The sequence below is a fragment of the Bubalus kerabau genome, chromosome 13 (genome assembly GCF_029407905.1).
Source record: "Bubalus kerabau isolate K-KA32 ecotype Philippines breed swamp buffalo chromosome 13, PCC_UOA_SB_1v2, whole genome shotgun sequence".
Lineage (NCBI taxonomy): Eukaryota > Metazoa > Chordata > Mammalia > Artiodactyla > Bovidae > Bubalus > Bubalus kerabau.
The window spans coordinates 78,080,014-78,099,873 of NC_073636.1; the positions used below are offsets into that span (position 1 = coordinate 78,080,014).

The 19,860-nt window shown below is 46.5% G+C and overlaps 1 protein-coding gene across 2 annotated transcripts; it reads left to right on the forward strand.

Annotated features, from left to right (window-relative positions):
* Positions 1-2,093: 2,093 nt before the first annotated feature.
* Positions 2,094-19,746, forward strand: DDX27 (DEAD-box helicase 27). 2 transcript variants are annotated; one of them, XM_055545253.1, is made up of 21 exons: positions 2,099-2,677; positions 3,935-4,081; positions 6,065-6,124; positions 6,377-6,542; positions 7,430-7,476; positions 7,599-7,685; positions 8,376-8,481; positions 9,319-9,492; positions 10,160-10,310; positions 11,018-11,117; positions 11,236-11,377; positions 12,212-12,365; positions 13,620-13,701; positions 13,814-13,991; positions 15,571-15,677; positions 15,849-15,951; positions 17,263-17,357; positions 17,454-17,577; positions 18,324-18,411; positions 19,379-19,453; positions 19,588-19,746. In XM_055545253.1, exons 1-21 carry the CDS (start codon positions 2,585-2,587, stop codon positions 19,604-19,606), a joined length of 2,298 nt encoding a protein of 765 aa, XP_055401228.1. In that variant the 5' UTR covers positions 2,099-2,584; the 3' UTR covers positions 19,607-19,746. The 2 variants fall into 2 exon arrangements, with proteins under 2 accessions (XP_055401229.1, XP_055401228.1); XM_055545254.1 differs by lacking the exon at positions 19,588-19,746 and having other exon boundaries at positions 2,094-2,677; positions 19,240-19,454.
* Positions 19,747-19,860: the final 114 nt, after the last annotated feature.

Consider the following 19,860-nt stretch of genomic DNA (forward strand, 5'->3'; position numbering starts at 1 on the left):
TTTTAAAATTATATTTCAAAGCTATGGTAACCAAACTAGTATGGTATTGATATAAGACATATAGATCAATGGAACCAAATAGAATGCCCAGAAATAAAGCCACAAATATATATGGTTAATGGTTTTATGACAATGGAGCCAAGAATATACAATGGGGAAGGGACAGTCCCTTCAATAAATAGTATTGAGAAAACTGAACAACAACAAGCAAAATAATAAAACCGGACTACTGTCTCACACCACACACAAATAATAACTCAAAATGGATTAAAGGCTTGAATCTAAGACCCTAAACCATAAACCTCTAGAAGAAAACATAGGCTGTAAGCTCCCTGACATCAGTCTTGGTAATGATTTTTTAGATTTGACAGTAAAAGCAAAAACAGACATGTGGGACTATATCAAACTTAAATAGCATTTGCACAGGGCTTCCCTGGTGGGTCAGTGGTAAATAATCCGCCTGCCAATTCATGAGAAATGGGTTCAATCCCTGGTCTAGGAAGACCCCACATGCTGCGGAGCAACTAAGCCCCTGTGCCACAACTACCGACTTAGTGCTCTAGAGTGTGGGAGCCAAGGGCTGCAACCGCTGAAGCCCACATGCCTAGAGGCCGTGTCCATAGTAAGAGAGCTCACCAGAAGGTGAGAAGTCCATGTACCACCACAAAGAGAAGCCCCTGCTCTCCGAAACCAGAGAAAAGCTCTTGCAGCAATGAAGACCCAGTATAGCCAAAAGTAAATAGTTTTTAAGTTTTTGCACAGCAAAGAAAACCATCAACAAAATGAAAAAGCAACATACCAAATGGGAGAAAATATTTGCAAATCATATATCCAGTAAGAGTCTAATTAATATCCAAAATATATAGGGAACTCACACAACTCAATAGCAAACACCCCAGAAAATCTGATTAAAAATCTGAATAGACATTTTTTCCATTGAAGACATACAGATGGCCAATGGTTACATACATGAAAAGGTGTTCAATATCATTAATCATCAGGGAAATGCAAATCAAAACCAAAAGGTGGTATCACCTCACACCTGTTAGAATAGCTATCATCAAAAAGGCAAGAAATAACAACTGTTGGTGAAGCTGTGGAGAAAAGAAGGAATCCTTGTGCACTGTTGGTGGTAATGTAATTAGTACAACTGCTATGGAAAACAGTATGAAGTTTCTTCAAAATATTAAAAATAGAACTGCTGCAGTTCATGGGGTTGCAGAGTCGGACATAACTGAGCGACTGAACTGAATTGTATGACCCAGCAATTCCACTTCTAGTTATTTACCCAAAGGAAATGAAAACACTAACTCAAAACCATATCTGCACCTCCATATCCATAGCAACATTATTAACAACAGCCAAGACATGAAAGCAGCCTAAGTGTCCATCAGTGGATGAACGAAGAAAACATGGTATATACACATGATGAAATGTTACTCAGCCATTAAAAAGAAGGAAATCTTAGGACTTAGGACTTCCCTGGTGATCCAGTGGGTTGAGACTCCTATGCTTTCACGGTGGAAGGCCTGGGGTTCAATCCTGGGTTGAGGAACTAAGATCTGACAAGCTACAAGGTGTGGCCAAAAAAAAAAAAAAAAGATAACTGAACCTACTTCTACACCATAATTACTACTCTGCTGCAAGTAGAGTGTTAATACGGAAGCAGCAAACAGCTATGAAGGAGGATGGGTAGTTCAGGAAGACTTCATGCAGGAGGTGTGTTTAAGTAAAGTTAAGATTCAGTAAGATATCCGCAAGCAGAGATGGAAATTTCTTGGTAAATTGTGATATCTTCTTTCCTAAGTACCCTCGAGGCCCTGCCTGGATTATAATCCTGGCTCTCTAGTTCACTGGCTCTGTGACCTTGGGAACCTGTCTGAGCCTTCAGTTTTTTCATCTGTGAAATGGCAAAGCGAGAGTAATGGTACCTTCTGCGAGAACTGCGGTGAGGATTAGTTGATACCTGTAGAAGTGCTTAGATCATTACTTGGTACAGAGTAAATGTTATAGGTGTTATCTATTCTTATTTTTAACTTTTTCTTTTTTATGAAAATAAAAAGACATGAGTTTGAGTAAGCTCCGGGAGTTGGTGAGGGACAGGGAGGATTGGCGTGCTGCAGTCCATGGGGTCGCAAAGAGTCGGACACGACTGAGCGACCGAACTGATGAAAATAAATGTTTATTGTGGGGGGAAAAAAAAATCTAAGACGAAAATAAAAATCACCTATAAATTCTACCACCCAGAGACAATCACTAGTAACTGTTTTACTGTATTTTTCTTTCACAATTCTTTGTACAGATATATATAGGGCTTATCCACGCATCTCCGTAGACTTCCTCCTCACACACGCCTTCAACCACCCCACCGTTTTCCAAGCACCAACAAAACAGAACTTAACGAGTCTTCGTTTTGTCACGCAAAGCACGCATGCGCGCTCCCAGAGTTTGGGCGGGCGCCAGCGGAGGAGGGCGCCGAGGGGAAGTGACGTCAGCACGTTTGCAGTGACGACGCGAGGGGCGCGGAAGTGTGCGAGGCGGCCGGCGTGCCGCGCTGCTTTCCGGAAGTGGCTGCCGAGGCACCATGCTCTCAGAGCTGGGCTTCATCCGGACCATAGGCGAAGATGAGGACGTGCAGGTGGAACCGGAGACTGACTCTGAGGACGAGGAGGAGGAGGTACGGGCCGATCGGGGTGGCAGCGCGGCGGCAGGCAGTCGCTGTCCTTGACTGCTTCCCTTCTCCGCCGTGCCTCAGGTCCCTGCCCCTAGGTCCTGGGCATCCTCTGCCCGGCTGCCAAGTGTCCCTGGGCCTCACCTGGACCCCCGGAGGTTGCCACTAGCCTTTCCTCACCTGTGCCCGTGCCATTCCGTGTCGCCTTGGTGAGCTCCGTAACCATTCACTGAACTGAAGTTTAATCCAGGCCTGTGTCATAGAGATCCAGAGACGGAGTCAGTCCTGGTTCTTATTCAAGGAGCCGTGTTATCCATGCATTCATTAAGTCAGTACTGATTGAACTGATTTACGTGTGCGACACCTAGTGTTGAGCATCCAGGGCATAGGGGTGAACAGAGTAGACAAGGAAACCGCTCTCCTGAAGCTTATGTTGCATGGGGAGTTAAGAGACTTAAGCAGGATGGCGATTAAAAAGGCATAGGTGTCCTGGAAAGGTGCTCACCCTTTAAAGATCCAGCTCAAGTATTTCCCCCTCTGCGGCCTCATCTGCTTACTGACACCTCCGTTTGGGGGTCCCTTGGCCTTAAGGCTTCAGTTTTTTCAAAACTGAACTCTTGGATCTCCCTCACCCTGCCAACCTGCTCCATCTCACACCAGAAACCCTGCAGTCATGCAGCTTCCTTCTCCTCTCTCCCCTCCAATGCTCTGTAGGCTACCTTGGAAATCTCACTTCAGCGTCTTCTGGGCTCAGTCCACACTGCTTCCACCCTAGTCCAGCCCACTACCATCGTGTACCTGGTTACCTACAGTCTTAATATACCTGGTCTCTAGCTGTTTCTCTTGCCTCCCTCTTCCCCCACAGTGTATTTTCCACTTAGCAGCCAGAATGATCTTTTCACTTCGTGAATGGAAAACTGTCATAGAAAAGTTATCACTTACATGTGGAATCTAAAATATGACACAAATATAGAGAGCAGACTTGTTGCAGGGGAGGGACGGATTAGGAATTTGGGATTAGCTGATGCAAACTATTATATATATAAGATGGAGAAGCAACAAGGTCCTTCTGTATAGCACAGGGATCTTTAGTTGCTGCATCTGGGATCTAGTTCCCTGACCAGGGATTGAACCAGGGTCCCCTGCATGGGGAGGGTGGAGTCTTAGCCACTGGACCACCAGGGAAGTCCCTCATTTCCTTCTTCTCTTTCTGGTGTTCTTTCATCTTAGTCCCATAGTCATCCTTCTTCTCCCTCTTCCCAGGGGCCCATTGTGCTGGGCAGAAAGCAGAAAGCCTTACAAAAGAACCGCAGCGCTGATTTCAACCCTGACTTTGTTTTCACTGAGAAGGAGGGAATGTACGATGGCAGCTGGGCCATGGCTGATGTCCTAAGCCAGCTGAAGAAGAAGGTGAGATTGACAGTGATAGGCAGTTCCAGGCCGAGAATCGGACACAGTTAAGGTTGGACACTGGGTTTCAGGGTCCAGTGTTGTAGGAATACCAAATGTCACATATAAATTGCTTGACTTAAAAAATGGACATAGCTGTGTTAAAATGGTCTCTTTTCTAGATGTTCATTCCTCTAGAAAGAAACCTTTTTAATGTCAGTTTATTACAAAGAACAGTCCAGCAGATTTCCTCGGTAGTGGGGTTTTTGAAGGCTTGACGCGGTCCCCAGAGACTGACTCTCTGTCACTTGTCAGGTGATCTCAGGTGACCTTAGTGTTTAGGATTGCTGGTTCCCACACGTCACAGGCAAAACCACCACAAATGCTGTTGTCATCTGCTTATTTGCCAAAATCCTGTGCTTTCCTTTGAATGTGGTTATTAACAAGCTAGAAGATGCTTGAAAGTTCTTTTCCATTTCATGTGCTTCAGAGAGAATTATTGCCTGCTCAGAGCAGTTTAATCCAGACTCTGCTGGTCTGCCAGGAGAAATATCAGTAACCTCAGATATGCAGATGACACCACCCTTATGGCAGAAAACGAAGAAGAACTAAAGAGCCTCTTGAAAGAGGAGAGGGAAAAAATTGGCTTAAAACTCAACGTTCAGAAGACTAAGATCCTGGCATCAAGTCTCATCACTTCATGGGAAATAGATGGGGAAACAATGGAAACAGTGCCAGACTTTATTTTTGGGGGCTCCAAAATCACCGCAGATGGCAACTGCAGCCATGAAATTAAAAGACACTTGCTCCTTGGAAGAAAAGTTATGACCAACTTAGATAGCATATTAAAAAGCAGAGACACTACTTTGCCAACAAAGGTCCATCTAGTCAAAGCTATGGTTTTTCCAGTAGTCAGGTATGGATGTGAGAGTTGGACTATAAAGAAACCTGAGTACCAAGGAATTGATGCTTTTGAACTGTGGTGTTGGAGAAGACTCTTGAGAGTCCCTTGGACTGTAAGGAGATCCAACCAGTCCATCCTAAAGGAAATCAGTCCTGAATATTCATTGGAAGGGCCAATGTTAAAGCTGAAACTCCAATACTTTGGCCTCCTGATGTGAAGAACTGACTGGAAAAGACCCTGATGCTAAGATTGAAGGTGGGAGGAGAAGGGGACAACAGAGATGAGATGGTTGGATGTCATCACTGACTCGATGGACATGGGTTTGAGTAAACTCCGGGAGTTGGTGATGGACAGGGAGGCCTGGCATGCTGCAGTCCGTGGGGTCACAGAGTCAGACGTGACTGAGTGAGTGAACTGAACTGAACTGCTGGTCCTTGTTCTGACTGAAATGAAACAGCATTGCCTTTTCAAAGTCATCTTGGAAGGATTTTTTTTTCTTTTCATATGAAATTCATGTAATTGAAGACTTACATTCTTAAGTCTTATAGAGCTTACATTCTAGCAGGATAGAAAATAACTAGACAAATAATTAAACAGTTAATTGTGGTTGTGGTAAGTGCCATAGCAGTTTAAGGTGCTTTGAGCATGCAAAAGGGGGGGCCTGCCATTACTTACTCTTTCTAGAGTTTTAGCAGTACCCATCATTCCCTGAATTTGCTCAGATTTCAACATTTTATTTGATAGGCTAAATTATGTTCAGTCGGCAAGGGGGAAAGTTTTTTCCAAGTAGCATTTATTCAGATATGATGTGACATCTCTTGGTAATTGTATCATTCTGAATAGTCAACACTTTCTAGAATGTGGATGTCCTTATTGGTTCCAGGTAATTTAAAGGTTTTTTTTAAACAAACAGACCATTTATTTAATGTTTTTTTGTTTGCTTGTTTGTCTTATTGTGAGTAATCTAGACTGATCAATCTGTCCAAGGACAGACGAGCTTTTTCTATACTGAACATCTCAGAACCAACCCTCAGAAGATGCTTGCTTTGTCTCTTTCCCGTATGTATGTTTCTTTTTCATCTCTTCATTTTTATTTGTAGAGGGCTGCCACAACATTAGATGAGAAGATTGAGAAAGTTCGAAAGAAAAGGAAAACAGAGGTGAGTAAGCAAAGCATCACTTCTCTTTGTTGGTCAGCCTTGAGTGTTGCTCTCAGAGCAACCCCCCTATTTCTCATTGAGCCTAGGTCGCAGTACAGCTGGTCCAGGCAGGCTTTCTCTGCGTGTCTGTGGTTAATACTTACTCAGAGTCCACATAGCGTTCTCCCAGGGTGGCAAGCATAACATTGTTCATAGGTTCTCGATTTCCTAAAATGTGTAGTCGTCTTGCTTTATTACAGTTTCCTTTTCTAGGATAAAGAAGCCAAGTCTGGAAAGTCAGAGAAGGAGAAAGAAGCAAAGGAGGGCTCTGAACCAGAGGAGGAGGAGGACCTTGAAAGAAAAGATGAAGAAGCCTCAGAAGACGAAGAATCAGAGACTGACTACTCATCAGCTGATGAGAACATCCTCACCAAGGCAGGTAGGTGATGCTGTGAGAAGCAGGGACAGACAACCGGAGTGTTCGCCTTGACTTCTGTAGATTATTTTGTGCCCTTCTGCACAGTTAAATTTAAGATGTCTCCATGTTGAACTCCTTTCTTTTAGCTTCTCTTTTTCCTTGGAATTTTATTAGGGCTGTTGTACTTCGCAGACTGAGTTCAATCTTTTTCTTTTTTTTTCCCTCTTGGCTCATGCCATGAGGTATGTGGGATCTTTCCTGACCAGAGATTGAACCTGTTGCCCCCTGGATTGCAAGTGCAATCTTTTTTTTTAAATTAATTATTTTAGGGGGGGTGGAGCTCAAAGTCTTAATCCCTGGACTACCAGGGAAATCTTTTTTTCTTTTTTTTTTGGTCATGCTACATGGCTGGCAGGATCTTAGTTCTCTTGACTAGAGATCAAACCCAGGTCCCAGTGGAAGCCATGAGTTCTAACCACTGGGCTGCCAAGGAGGTCCCAAGCTCACTCTTTTCCTCATCTCCAGCCCCACACGGCAATTGGCACTTCTATGACTCAAACTTATATGGGGTGATGGGTCTCCCAACTCAGATCTGAGTCCACCCACGTAGTAGCTGCTCCATGAATAACTTCTTGCAGAAATGAAGATTAGTGCTAAAGCATTATTATACAGCACAGTGACTGGGAGTCTGGTCTCTGGAACGTGGTAAGCTTCCTTTGTTTGAGTGACTTACCTTCCCAGCCGCACAGCCTCCTCTTCTGGGAGGCGGCGCTGGTGACAGCGGCTCCCCCAGGTCGTGGTGTGGCTTCAGTGAGGTGTCCCCCGGGTAGTGCACTTAGGACAGTGTCTAGCTGACTGAGTGCTCAGGACGTGTGAGCCCTGATTATTTGCTCTCTTTTTCTCCATAGATACACTCAAAATAAAGGAGCGGAAGAAGAAAAAGAAGAAAGGACAGGTGAGCATGGGCTTGGACAACTGTATGGAGCTTATTTTACAACCTGAAAGGATTTTCAGGTCATTTAGTTTTCTTAGGCCCCTTTTGCTGAATTCTCTTTGTCTTTTGATTTTCTGGTGTAGGAAGCAGGAGGATTTTTTGAAGATGCATCTCAGTACGATGAAAACCTCTCATTCCAGGACATGAACCTTTCCCGCCCTCTGCTGAAGGTAGTGGCTACTTTCGTCAACCATGGGATTCTCGCAGTTGCCCCGTAACTGGGCTCTCTGCCCTAAGCTGGGTTGGTGGCCTCCCTGAACTCTGTTGTCCACACAGCTGCTGGAGAGCCTGCTTTTGCAAAGTTTCCCCTGCTGGCCTGTACGTACGGCCCTGCCCCTTCTGGTCCCCTCTGATGATGTTTCCCAGCAGCCGTTCTGCTCTGGCCACACTGGCCTCCTCGCTGACCCTCACACAGGTCAGGCGTCTTCTTCCTCAAGGCCTTTGCACTTGCTGTTCCCACTGCCTGGAAGATGGTTCCAAAAACCTGGTTGGGCTGCTCTTCACTTCTCTCAGGGTTCTCCTCAGTATACCCTGGCCACCTTCCTGGAAATCGCGTTCATCCCTTCCCGCCGCCCTCCCTAGCCTGCTCAACTGCTGTGGTTTTCCCCACAGCTTTTCTCTTCACATCATAGCTGTTTGGTTTTGGCCTGTTTTTTTCTAACAGACTCTAAGATTCCTAAGGGCAGGGTTGTTTCTTTTGTTGCCTGCTCTGTGCTCAGTGCCTGGAATATCGACATATACATACACACACCAGACGGACTGAATGACGGGAAGGGACTGAAACCCGATGGAAACCTGCCATGTTAGTTTGACGCTCAGAACCCCTCCCCCTCCTGTCTGGTCCCACCTTCTGTCTTCAGGCCATCACAGCCATGGGCTTCAAGCAGCCCACCCCCATCCAGAAGGCGTGCATACCTGTGGGGCTGTTGGGGAAGGACATCTGTGCCTGCGCAGCCACGGGGACAGGTACCGAGGACAGGGAGCTGGGGTGGCGGCGGGGGGACGGCAGGAGGAGGACGCGTAACAGAGCAGAGGCTGGCTGGCCACAAGGCCGCTTTGCTAAATACTCAGACACACATTTTAATGCAACAACACTATGTATTCTGTATAGTAACTTCCCTTCTAAGTAATGCTTATATATATCTTCTCTTTCTTTAAATGCTCTCTACTTTTTTCAAATAGGGTAGTCACAGGTTACAGGTTTTAGGGGCTCTGGTGAAGGTCATTTTTATTTGATCCTATCAGGGTGTCTCTGTGACCATGACCTCTTGGCACTCCCATGATAGGCCCCTGTCATTGGAATAAAGATTTTATAAAAGGGATGTTTATCACAACATTGTGGACTAGTGCAGTTAATTATATAGTCATGTCATAGAATAGAGAAGAAATAATCATGTAATAGAATACGATGTACTCATTTAAAAGTAGAGTACATAAAGAAATGGGAAAATATATATATAAAGGGAAGTTACTAAACAGTATATAGTATTATTGCATTAAAGTGTATATTTTTATATATTTCTGTCCATTAATAAAAAATGATTGGTAATATAGATACTGTTTTGTTAATGCTTACCTCTGGTTGGCTGAACTGTGGATGATTTAAAAAAAATTTTTTTGTATTTCCCAGATGTTTTACATTGACCATGTGATTTTAAAACCAGAGAGAAAGTTTTATGAAAACTCAGTTCCTTTACTTCCCTCTGAGCAGACGTGCAGGCTCTCTGTACGCAGGTGAACACCTGGACCTGTGAGGTGTTTCACACCTTTCTGCTTATTCATTCCTGCTGCCCTTCCCTCCAGGTAAAACGGCAGCTTTTGCCCTGCCGGTCTTGGAGCGCCTGATCTACAAACCCCGCCAGGCTCCAGTGACCCGCGTGCTGGTGCTGGTTCCCACCCGAGAACTGGGCATCCAGGTGCACTCCGTCATCAAGCAGCTGGCCCAGTTCTGCAGCATCACCACCTGCCTGGCTGTGGGTGAGTGTCTGGCTGAGGGCCGTTTGCCCCCGGAAGGCTGACACGGGAAGAATGGATGTGTGCCACCGTGAAGGGTGACGGGTGCAGGAAGACCTTCATGGGGCTGATGACGTTTCCACAGTAGAGAGTGAGGGGGACGGGGAGGGAGGAACCTTGCAAAATGGAACTTCAGAATACTGAGAACACTTTTTTTCTTCGTACTCAACAAATTTAGGATATAATTTTTGTCTTGCACGAATACTGAATCAAATATTAATTGGAGCAGGCTTTTTCTGATGATGTTATATGATAGTCACTCAGCCTTCATTTTACCCTCTTTATGCGGTAGGAAGTCACAGGTGATTTAGAAAGATTATCGGTTTCACAGCTGCATCTCTCAGTCCTTGGATGGTTGACTCGTTCTATTCTGTGGCTCCTTTTATTCCGCAGTGCCTTTGTGTCATCCTCTTTTTTTGATTTTTGCATTTAGTACAGTTGGAGTTAACTAACCCATCTCTCCCAGTGTCCTGTAAAATCCATGCAGGTGGGGCCTCCACTGGCCTTGTTCTCTGCCTTTTGCTCTGCATTTGCCGTGAGACCTGGCGGGTGGCAGGGCTCAGTCCTTCCAGGTAGCGAGTCCTTACTGTAATGACTTGGCTGCCCACCTGGTGGGCTCTGCTCTTTGCAGGTGGCCTGGACGTGAAGTCTCAGGAAGCAGCGCTTCGGGCAGCGCCTGACATCCTCATCGCCACCCCAGGCCGGCTCATCGATCACCTCCACAACTGCCCTTCCTTCCACCTGAGCAGCATCGAGGTGCTCATCTTGGATGAGGCTGACAGGTACACCTGAAATGCTGGGGTCCCCAGGGCCCCACCCCTGGATGGGAACCTGCACTCCACATGGTCCTACGTAGCTCTCGCCAGTTTAGCTGTTCATGTTCACGCCTTTGTCTATCTTCGCCCAGATTATCCGGCTCTCTTTCTCTCTGTGTAACGTGATGGTTAAGAGGGAAGGCAGGTCAGATTCTGGCTCTGTCACTTCCTGAGATTGGGAAGCAATTATTTAGATTCTCAAAGCAAATCCTTTTTGTTTGTAAGTGGGAGTTAAGTACCCAACCTCATGGTGTTGAGGATTCAAGGAGTAACCCCGATAAAGTGCCAGTGTTTCTGGTGAGGATTCAGCCAGCAGCCTTGATTACATGAATTTCTTATCGGTGATAATGACATTGTGTCTGTGTAGGAGAGAATCCTTGTCCTTAGGGAACATGTGCTGAAATATTTAGGGGTCATGTGTTGTGATACCTACCACTGAAAAGCAAATGATTCCACAAAAGAAAAAAGAAAGATTAAGCAAATGTGGCCAGATGGTAATTCTTGGTGAATCTTGGTGAAAGGATAAAGTGACACTTATAAAATAAGGAAATACGTGAGCCTGAAACGTAGCTAGGGACGATACGCAAACATCTCCTGTATGTTTTCTGTGCTTCGTCGATACAGACGCAAGCCCAGCCCATTTTTGTTGACCTCTCCCCTCCCCTGTTGGCCAGGATGCTGGATGAGTACTTTGAGGAGCAGATGAAGGAGATCATCCGAATGTGCTCCCACCACCGCCAGACCATGCTTTTCTCAGCCACGATGACGGACGAGGTGGGCCGTGGGGAATGGAGAAACAGCACAGAGTCCCCTGGGCTGGGCTGGGCTGGGGCAGCATCTCCCTCCCGCCCTCTGGCAGACCAGTCAGCCTCCCTGTCTTTGTGGCTGGCAGGTGAAAGATCTGGCTTCTGTCTCCTTGAAGAATCCCGTCCGGATATTTGTGAATAGCAACACGGATGTGGCCCCCTTCCTGCGGCAGGAGTTCATCCGGATCCGGCCTAACCGGGAAGGGGACCGGGAAGCCATCGTGGCAGGTGAAAGCCCGGGGAGGGCAGGGTGCTCAACTCCCCTGAGCTTCACACCGAAGGTTTGGTTTCTCCCGCGGCACCCCCTCCTCCATCCAGTCTCCCCCAGTCCCGTGCCTGGGCCTACTGTCTGCTCCATACTTTAACCAGGGGTGCTTCCCCTCTCTTTTTCATCCCCTCACCTCCCTTTGGCCATCCAGCCTTCCTTGTGTCCTGCTGAACTCCTGGACACCTCCTCCAGCGGTCCCTCTGGCTCTTCGCCCGGGCCACTACTGCGTCGCCTGGCTTGTTGCAGCAGCCTCTTACCTGGCTCTCCACTTCCACTCTGTCTCTTCTCCACACTGCAGACCATTAAAAAGGATCATTAACAAACAAGCATTCACCCCGTTCCTTCGCTGTTGAACCCCTCTGCCATCTCCCATCGCTCTTAGACTGAAATCCACGCTCCCTAGCGAGTCCTGTAAGATCCTCCGGACCTGCCCCTGCTTGCCTGGCCTTGGAGCCTTAGCTCATGGTTTTCTAGCCATACCCGCTTGCTTTCGCTTTCACAAACCCATTGAGCTTTTGTGTTTGAACCTTTACATTTGCTTTTGATCCTCTGCCTGGAATCCTCCCCCAGATTGTCTCGTAGATGAGCCTGTCCCATCCTTCAGCCTAATGTCACCTCTTCAGAGAGGCCAGCCCTGAAGCGGTGCTGGCTTCCCTACTTCTGTCCTGCAGTGGAAGCTCCACACGGCGGGGCCCTCACTTGTTTTCGCGGCCCCAGGCACGGCAGCCACACTGCGGGCGAGGAGCAGGATGTGCTTGGAGGTGGCCACTGACTCACTCTTGTCTCCCTGGCAGCTCTGTTGATGAGAACCTTCACTGACCATGTGATGCTGTTCACCCAGACCAAGAAGCAGGCCCACCGTATGCACATCCTTCTGGGGCTGATGGGGCTGCAGGTGGGCGAGCTCCACGGCAACCTGTCTCAGACGCAGCGGCTGGAGGCCCTCCGGTAAAGTCTCGGGGGCTGAGGCTCCCACGCATCCTTCAGGAGAGGGCTGTCTTCATTCCAGAGGGGGAGTACTCCCAGAGGTCATGGTAGTGTAACGGCAGGGCACTCAGCAGAGTTCCCCACATTCTGGCCTAACCATTGTAGGGTCATGTCTCAGACACATTCAGAACTTTGACTTTGTAGGAAATGATACCCTTGCCCCAGGGCTTAGAAACTGGGAGCTGCTGAGTGGGGTCACAGCAGGAAATTCCAACTCGGGAAGAAGCAGGTTCTGACCTCTGCAGCCTTTCCAGAGCAGTGGACGTCCCCGGGTCTGCTGGAGCGAGATCCTGAATCAAATCCATTCGCTATTTCTTGAGCATTTACTTTGCCAGACCCTGTGCTTTTCCATGTGATTTCTTAAGTCCCACAGAATGGGATCAACTTGGTAGGCAAGGAGGTACCCTTTAGAACACTCCACCTGTCCCTATTCATTACCATAGGCAGTTGAGAGTTGTTTGTTTTTTTTTTAATTGCTTATTTGGCTGTGCTTAGTTATGTTTATAGAGAAGGCAGTGGCACCCCACTCCAGTACTCTTGCCTGGAAAATCCCATGGATGGAGGAGCCTAGTAGGCTGCAGTCCATGGGGTTGCTGAGAGTCGGACACGACTGAGCGACTTGACTTTCACTTTTCACTTTCATGCATTGGAGAAGGAAATGGCAACCCACTCCAGTATTCTTGCCTGGAGAATCCCAGGGACAGGGGAGCCTGGTGGGCTGCCGTCTATGGGGTCGCACAGAGTTGGACACGACTGAAGTGACTTAGCAGCAGCAGCAGCAGTTATGTTTAACTGCAGCACGTGGGATCTAGTTCCCTGACCAGGGATTGAACCTGGGCCCCCTGCATTGTGAGTTCAGAGTCTTAGCCATCGGACCACAAGGGAAGCCCCAGAGTTGTTTCTTAAAGGCTGTTTTGAATGCTGAGACATTTGCGTGTGCTACTTCTTATAGTCTAGCTCTGTGGTTCCCGAGCTTCCATATTCATAGGGATTTCTGTTTAAAGTTGGATCCACAGAACTGTGTTTGCTGTATGTTGTGGGATGTTTGGGGGGCACAGAAGTGTTATTAGGCTGACATTTAGGACCTGTCCCCACCGTGACGGTCTGTACTCTGCTGCTTGACTCCAGAAGGGTTTGTGTTCTTGCTGTGGGTTCAGGCTCCTGCAGAGCGTTGGGGTCGAATATTCAGAGGAACGTGTTTGTGGCTGTTTGCAGGCGCTTTAAAGACGAACAGATTGACATCCTCGTGGCCACCGACGTAGCAGCCCGTGGACTAGACATCGAGGGGGTCAAAACGGTGAGCAGGCTTCCCTTTCCTTGAGCTTCCGGTGGGGATCCTTCTACCTCCCTCTGCCCTCCTCTCCCTGCCAGCTCCCAGACCTGACTGATGCTCAGCTTTGGCCTTCCAGGTAATCAACTTCACCATGCCCAACACCATTAAGCATTACGTCCACCGGGTGGGGCGCACAGCTCGTGCCGGCCGGGCCGGGCGCTCAGTCTCTCTGGTAGGGGAAGAGGAGCGGAAGATGCTGAAGGAAATTGTCAAGGCCGCCAAGGCCCCCGTCAAGGCCCGTATTCTGCCCCAGGGTGAGCAGGCATCAGTGCAGCAGCCCAGGATGGCTTGGGGTGGGGCACAGGGCGGGCAGGGTCCTCAATCAGACCCAGGAGGGCAGGGCAGGGGACAGAAGGTGATGGGTAAGAGCTTTGCTGTTAGGAGCCAGATCAGTATCCCAGCTCCGCCACTTCATTGTTGAGGAGTCTTGGGCAGGACTGTGTGTGAGAGGGAGTGAGGAAAGGCTTGTGCCCCAAGTGTTTACTCACAGCATTTGTCGGCCTTTGGGAAGAGAAGGCTTCTTCTTAAGGTGCCACCCCCATTAACCCTTCCTCCCTTCTTCTTCCAGAGAGTGAGGAGGAAGTCAGTACTCATTCTTTTTGGATAGTTTTCGTTCTTTTTGTTGTTCTCATCTGTAAGGGTCATATAAAGTGCATCCTTACAAAATTTTTTTTTTAAGTTACAAAAATAATATGTATTCAGTGTTGGAAAAAAGTAAATCAAATAAGAGTAAAATGTGATTGTAGGAACTTCCCCGGCAGTCCAGGCTTCCCAGGTGGCTTAGTGGTAAAGAATCTGCCTACGATGCAGGAGACGCAGGTTCCATCCTTGTGTCGGGAAGATCCCCTGGAGGAGGGCACGGCTACCCACTCCAGTATTCTTGCCTGGAGAATTCCATGGACAGGGGAGCCTGGCAGGCTACAGTCCATGGATCACAAAGTCAGACATGGCTGAAGTGACTGAGCACGCACACACCCCAGTGGTTCAGTTCTTAGGACTCTGCCTTCCAAGGCAGGGGGTATGAGTTTGATCCCTGGTCAGGGAGCTAACATCCCACATGCATTGCAGCCAAAAGCCAAAATATAAAACAGAAGCAAGATTGTAGCAGATTCAATAGACCTTAAAAATAGTCCACATCAAAAAAAAAAAAAATCTTTAAAAAATGTAATTGCATATGAAAGAGCTTACCACTTGTAGCATTTGAGGTACATCTTTTCAGATCTTTTTTCCCATTCATGGGTGTTTTTTTTTCCCTTTCATTTAAAATTTTTTTCATTTGATTCATTCAGTCTATTGCTCTTTATTGTATTCTAGGTATTGGGGATAGAGCAGGAAACAAAGCAGCTGACTTTGATGAGAAAGAGGCACAATAAATAAGTCAATAGTAGATGTGATTGAGAACAACAGGAGAAGTGACTATTTTTGAAAAGCTGTTGGGAAAGGACTCTGAACAGATGGCATTTGAGCTGAGTCCTGGATGATAAGAATGAGGTGGGGGTGCTCTGGGGACAGCTTGTGCTGAGCAGAGAAAACCAGGGCAAAGACTCAGAGACAGGAACACACTTGGTGTGTGAGTAGAAGAGGAGGGCCAGAGGCCCAGAGCCTGTGAGCAAGCAGTAGACAGAAGTCAGAGAGGTAGGAAGGGCCATGCTGAGGAGTTCAGATTTTATTCCAGGATTGTCAGAAAGCCTTTGGGGAGATATTAGGCAGAGAAGCCACACATTAAAAAAAAAACAAAACAGTTTTGTCACTAAATACCCACCCTGCATTATTTTAATCAGTTACACCACATTCATCTTTATTTTAAAATCTCTTTTGTTCTTTTCCCTTGAGATGTCATCCTCAAATTCCGGGATAAGATTGAGAAAATGGAGAAAGATGTGTATGCAGTTCTGCAGTTAGAGGCTGAGGAGAAAGAGATGCAGAAGTCGGAAGCCCAGGTGAGTCCACTCAGTGAGCAGACCACACAGGCCCCTGCTGGTCTGCCTTCTGATGGGCTGTGTCTACCAAACGTACCATCAGAATCCCAGGCATTTGCAGGCCGTGGCTTCCTGCAGTCGCCGTATTCTGTGTTATCAGACATGGGTGTCATCCTTCTGCTGTCCCCACAGATCAACACAGCACAGCGGCTCCTGGAGAAAGGGAAGGAGGCACCAAACCCTGAGCCTGAGAGGAGCTGGTTCCAGACCAAGGAAGAGAGGAAGAAGGAAAAAAGTATGTTGGGGAGGTTCCTCCAAAAGCTAAACATGGAGTTGCCATCAGGCTCAGCAGTTCCACTCCTAGATCTATGCCCTAAATAACTGAAAACAGGGACTCACACAGATGCTTGTATGCCAGTGTTCACTGAAGCATTATTCACAGTGGCCAAAGGGTGGAAACAGCCGTGTCCATCAGCAGATGAGTGGGTACACAAAACGCAGTATATGCGTACAGTGGGGTGTTCCTCAGCCGTCATGAAGTTCTGGCACATGCTGCAAGGATGAACCTTGAAAACATGCTAAGTGAAATGGTCCAGACACGAAGGGACAAATCTTTATGATGCCATTTATATGAGGTACCTAGAGGCAAATCCATAGACACAGAACTTACTAGACGTTGTGGGCAGGGAGTTGCTCCTTAATGTCCCATTTGGGATGATGAAAGTTTTAAAAACAGATGATGGCAATGGTTGTACAATATTGTGTCATTAATGCTACTGAATTGTACATTAAAGAATGGTAAAATGGCAAAGTTTATATATATTTTGCCCCAATTAAAAAAAAAACAGTAAGTTGGATATTTAGATATATATATATATATATATTCCTTTCTCTCTCCCTTTTACAAACAAACAGATGAATTCACGTTGTTCTACACCTTGGTTTTTTCCACTTATTTTGTTGTTTGGAGATCATTTTATATAGGCACACACACAGCTGCCTTTTTTTTTTTAATGACTGTGGTCTTCTCCATCATATGGGTGGATTATAGTTTATTACTTTTCCACTGAGGGACACTGAGATTGTTTCCTATCTTTTGCTATTATAAACAAGTGAATAGCTATCAAGATGTCTTTTCACAATTAAGCAAGCATATTTGATTTGCAAGGTAACTTCCAGAAACTGAAATTGTATGTCAGAGGGTATGTGTATTTATTTTAGAGGTTGCACAATTACCCTCCAAAGAGGTTGTACCAGGAATTTAAGAAACACTGCCTTTATGTGATGGGACCAAACATTAAGGTGTCTGTATGTATGTTAAGTCTCTGTTATAAATAGGGTTAAAACTGTATTGTGGGAAGGTATGGGGAATATGTCTTTCATAATAAGAGGCAAATAGATAATGAATGTCTCAAGTGGATTAATTAAGAAATAGTGGAATAAACATGTTATTTAGTGAGATGGAGGTAACCACCAGAAGAGGGAGTGGTTGGTTCTTCTAATTTTAAGCCCTTAAATGTATCACTTTAAAATGTTTACTTACTGAGTTAAAAAAAAACATTTTATAAAACAGTACCTGAAATTCCACGCTCTCTTCTCATCCTAGTTGCCAAGGCTCTGCAGGAGTTTGACTTAGCCTTAAGAGGAAAGAAGAAAAGGAAGAAGTTTATGAAGGAAGCCAAAAAAAAGGGGGAGATGACAGTGAGTGGCCTCCCTTTTGGAGGTGGATCCCTGCCTGGGGACCTGGGTCAGGGCTGCCTCATCTGTTCCGTACATACACGTCATCCTTCTCCCCAGGCAGAGGAGAGATCCCAGTTCGAAATCCTCAAGGCACAGATGTTTGCGGAGCGGCTGGCCAAGAGGAACCGCAGAGCCAAGCGGGCCCGAGCAATGCCCGAGGAGGAGCCAGTGAGGGCTCCTGGTAGGTAGATGGGGAGCCTTGAAGGCGCTGGTAGGAGGGATCTCCCTGAAACCTGTGCTTGTGGTCAGGGAGGAAATAGGAGGGATGATGATGACAAGGGCCCACATCTTTTGAGTACTGAGTATGTGCCTGCATGTACAGCTGCCCTTCATTGGCTCCAAGTGGTGAAGTGATCCCATGGTTAGTGGGGACAGCTAGGATTTGAACCCCTCTTTCTCATTCTTGGGCTTCCCTGGTGGCTCAGATGGTAAAGAATCCACCTGCAATGCAGGAGACCCGGGTTTGATCCCTGGGTCGGGAAGATTCCCTGAAGAAGGGAATGGCAGCCCACTCTAGTATTCTTGCCTGGAGAATCCCATGGACAGAGGAGCCTGGCGGGCTACAGTCCATGGGGCCGCAAACAGTCGGACACTGCTGACCAACTAACACTTTTTGTTTCTGGAGCCTAGATCTCTACCAGCTGCTGTTGGAGGAGTGGGTCAGGGTAGAATGATGTGAAGACACTTTTATGTTTAGGTGGTCCATTCCACCTTTGGAGTCCTTAAGCATCCTGTCCCCCTCCCCCGGCCCCACCACACACCTGGTAATTTTGATTCTTTTTCCCGTTTCTGCTGGGATCTGGTGTGTCACTTCCATGTCAATAAAACATCAAGCCAGAGCATCCATTCAAGTGGGAACCTTGAGCATAAGGGGATTTAGGAGCTTGGGACAAAGAAGCCTATCTGACCCATTCTCTCTGTGTACAGCAAAGAAGCAGAAGCAGGTGAAGAAATCAGTATTTGATGAAGAACTCACCAACACGAGCAAGAAGGCCCTGAAACAGTATCGAGCTGGGTAGGGTTTTCAGTCATCATGGAGCTCTTGGTTTTCTGATAAAAGCTGTGAATCTTCTTCCTTGTTCCCTACTCTTAATTCTCATATACCTACAGATTAATAATATAGGCATACCTCATTTTATTGTACTTAGTGCAGCAACCCTGCCTTGTCAGATGGCTAGCATTTTTTTATTTTTTAGCAATAGAGTTTTCTTATTTTTATTTAGTTTTTGTTTTTTGGCCACACTACGTGGCTTGCAGGATCTTAAGATCCCTGACTAGGGATTGAAGCTGGGTCCCAGCAGTGAAAGCAACACGGCCTAATTACCAGACCACCAGGGTATTCCCAGCAATAGAATATTTTTAAATTAAGATATGAGCATTGTTTTTTAGACATAATGTTATTGCACAGTTTAAATAGATTCTAGTATAGTATAAACGTTAACTGTTACATGCACTGAGAAACCAAAAAAAAAAAAAAAAAAATCCAAACCCACAGTATCTTTGAGGTCTGCCTATATATAATTTCAAGGGCTCCCATCTACTCCTTCCCCAAGCCCATCTGTGGGTTCCAGGGTGAGAGTAAGCGAAGTATGAAGGCCCTCCTGCCTTGGAGGTAAAATAGCACATTTTGGTTTGGAAGTATAGCTTCTCTCAGGGGAGTAATAGAACAAAGGACTGTGGTATGCTCTGGAATGTTTTGTTCCTCCCCACATCCTCTGGGCTGGGGTTGGCAGCTGGGTAGACTAAGTTACGCAAGCAGTTTTTTTATATACACAGGAAGGAAGGGCCTCTTCCAGTCTTGCTTTAGAGCTGGGTCCTGACTTTGATAAACCTGTATCATCAGGTGGAAAAACACGGACTTAGAACCTCAGACCCTAAAGATGATGCATCTGCGTTGTGCTGCTGCTCTGTGTGGGAGCTGGTGGCGGGGATGGTGAGACACTGCCCGCTTGTCCACCATCCTGCCGTCTTCTCATTCACAGCCCCTCCTTTGAAGAAAGAAAAAAATTGGGCTTGCCCCACCAGAGACGAGGAGGAAACTTTAAATCTAAATCCAGGTAATGTTTACAGTTTTGGAGGGCCGGAGGCTACAAGTGGGGTTAGTGAATAAAGCTTTTCTGGGAAAGGAGCTTCTCCTTCCTGTCTGGGCTTGTGGGTTGGTATTTATTTACCCTGCTTATTTTCTTCATAGGTACAAAAGGAGGAAGTAGCCGTGGTAAGCTGAGGAAGTTCATCAGGCAGCTCTTAGATCTCTTCCTTCTGGGAAGTCATCCTGGCTTGGTCTCTCTTCTCTGTAAAAAACCTTTAAAACTTTAATTTTGTCATTTGTACATTAAAGAAAGGAAAAGCTGGGGGTCTAAGTGTCCTTGTTAGCTAAGTTTCCTTTTAAGGCTCCTTTTTTGATTAGCTTTCACATAAAGAAAATACCAAATGCAGGAAGTATTTTGGGGCACGTTGAGACCAG